This window comes from Haplochromis burtoni, unplaced genomic scaffold (genome assembly GCF_018398535.1).
Source record: "Haplochromis burtoni strain Fernald_Lab_line unplaced genomic scaffold, NCSU_Asbu1 Contig_138, whole genome shotgun sequence".
Classification (NCBI taxonomy): domain Eukaryota; kingdom Metazoa; phylum Chordata; class Actinopteri; order Cichliformes; family Cichlidae; genus Haplochromis; species Haplochromis burtoni.
In genome coordinates this window covers 781746-784207 of record NW_024582499.1, presented here as the reverse complement: position 1 = coordinate 784207, position 2462 = coordinate 781746, and the positions used below count along the sequence as shown (strand labels likewise).

At 48.8% G+C, this 2462-nt stretch overlaps 1 protein-coding gene across 1 annotated transcript in view; it reads left to right on the top strand.

The window, feature by feature from the left end:
• Nucleotides 1-2462, top strand: part of LOC102288571 (membrane-associated guanylate kinase, WW and PDZ domain-containing protein 1) — a gene marked incomplete in the record, with an annotated part of 60782 nt that overhangs the window by 33697 nt on the left and 24623 nt on the right. The window contains 4 exon segments of the mRNA XM_042224448.1: nt 130-223; nt 792-963; nt 1133-1769; nt 2150-2213. Coding sequence (XP_042080382.1) covers nt 130-223; nt 792-963; nt 1133-1769; nt 2150-2213 — 967 coding nt within the window.

Below are 2462 nucleotides of genomic sequence, written 5' to 3'. Positions count from 1 at the left end.
CAGCCATTTAAAAGTGAGCCGTGCAAATATTTAGGCCCTTAAATCAGTGGTTCATCTGTGAGGTGGGCTCCACTCGTGGGACATACACTACCAGGGGAAAAGTGTCTAACCTCATATCCGACCTTTCAGCAGCCGCAGACCCCCAGCGAGTCCGGCAACCTGAGCCGAGGCCTGACGCACCTCACCTACAGCCGCACTCTGGACGCCAACGGCAGCACGCCAGGTCAGAGCAACCGTGGAAACCACATGGTTTACATTTACAGTCCTCTACTCTCATCACAGCTGTGTGATACAAATTTAATTTAGAAACATTAATAATTTATTTTAATTCACTGCATAATAATGTGGCACATTAACAAATAATAAAGGATTGTAAAAACACAACGATTATTTTGTAATTTTACTAATTTCTGCTATTTGTAGCCAGGGAGGATGATGTAATGAGCTGCCGGCTCAGGGGTCCCAGCGGGGGTATTTAACATTTCTTGTTGGAAAGCCGATCAAAGGCCTCCAAAGGCAGAACAAAAGCGCGAGAGTTTACAATGAAAAGTCTCTACAAAGTGAGAAAGTTATCAAAGTAAGATAAACAAAACACAATGGCTTATCCTGCTGTGGGACCCGTTGGCGTGTCTGCGTGGAGGGTCCCATTGTCTCGCTCTCTGAACTTATTTATAGCTCATGTAAAAGAACACATCACATCAGAGTTGAACCTAAGAACTTTGCTTTTCTCTGACAGCTGTTAAAAATAAAACACAAATGAACAGATTCATCTTCTTCTCTCTATAATCCAGGCCTGGCACAAACCCCGCCCTCTTATGCCACTCAGCCAATGACAAATGGACTCACGGGCCCACCCACCCCCACGTCTTCTGATACCCCACTGGGTCCACCACACCCAGCGGAGAGGACGCTTACCAATCACAGTGACTCTGATGGCGGCCTATCCAATGCAGGAACTCGAAGGTGAGTGAGGGCATCAGCAGTACCTCACACATCGTGGTGCTTCCCTGATTCTTTTGGTGAAAACGAACCTCAAAGGTTCTTCTGTCCTTTGGGAAAAATCCTGCGCAGCTTTAGCAGTGATCTCAGAAGTAATGGTGCTCAGCCTGTTCCACTCTGCTCTTCCTCACAGGTCTTCTCTGATTCGCTACAACAGCAACACTCTCCCCGCCCTCTCTTCCACTTCCCTTCTCCAACATCAGAGCTCCAAGTCCTCAGAGAGTGACCTGTCCACGTCCACGCTCCCCATATCCTCCTCCACGCTCCCCATCACTTCTTCATCCTCACACACTCTTACGAAACTTGCACTCTCTCAGCCCGAGACGGGTCTCCTCCAAAACTCCACCAGCTCCAGCAGCACAAACAACACCCCCTCTTCTTCTACACCTCCTGGTCCGCCTGTGCATCGCCCACTGATGCCTCAGACCTCCCTCGCTCTGACCCCACCCAGAGACATCCCACCCTGTGGCTTTAACGGGTGCCCGGCCAATCACCAAGCACCCTCCACAGCATCCAGAGGAAACCCCGGATTGGTGCTCCCCCTTGGAGCCGGGTCCCCGGGGACAGCCCACGGCGGGGAGCTCGTGCCGGTGGCTCTGAGCCGCAGTGAGAGCGGGGGACTGGGGTTCAGTGTGACAGCAGGGGGAAATGGGGGTCAACAGGCAGTAGTCAGGCGGGTTTGGGATCGGAGGCAGTGCCTGTCGCTGCAGTCAGGAGACATTATAGTGAAGATCAATGGAGCAGACGTCCAAAGCTTCAGCTTCTCCCAGGTAAAAGATTTTTATGGCTTTATCACCTCGCTCGACCTTGATATTCCGACTGACGTTAGCTCAGCAGTGAACAGTTGGTCTTTGGGAAGAGGGAAGCTCTCATGGGTGCTCATGGGAGTTTTGTGGATATTTCTCCGTATATCCTAGAGGTGTTTTATTTCTGTGTGTCAAGGAAAGAGAGATGGTCCTGTTTAACCTAAAAAAGAAATCCTCATCACAGTAGTTTACCTGCCTAAGCCCTCCTTGTTACTACTGACAGACATAGCCATTGGTTAATGAAAACTAACCGATGTCTAATGTGACGTGATGAGTGAGGAACAGATCTGACACTAAAGAAGTTCCATCAGAAGTAATAAACACGAGTGTGTTTCCTTCCTCAGGTGCAGAGAGTGCTGCAGGAACACACCAAGCAGGGAGAGGTTGTACTTCTGGTCTACAGAGGAGGTAGATACGCCCGTTACCCCAACCCTGATTCACTGATGACTGTGACTGATAATAACACCAATGCAAATCTAAGTATGTCGGGCTCAGGCTGCAGGATGTCTTCGTCTCATCAGCCAATGATTGTGTCATAAATGTTTATGCATTTTGACACTGGTTATATTTGGTGCAAACTAATCAATGTTATTGAACAGCATAGGTTATCCAGCAATTCCTAGAATGTAAATAAGCATGCAGAAATGGCCAATAATG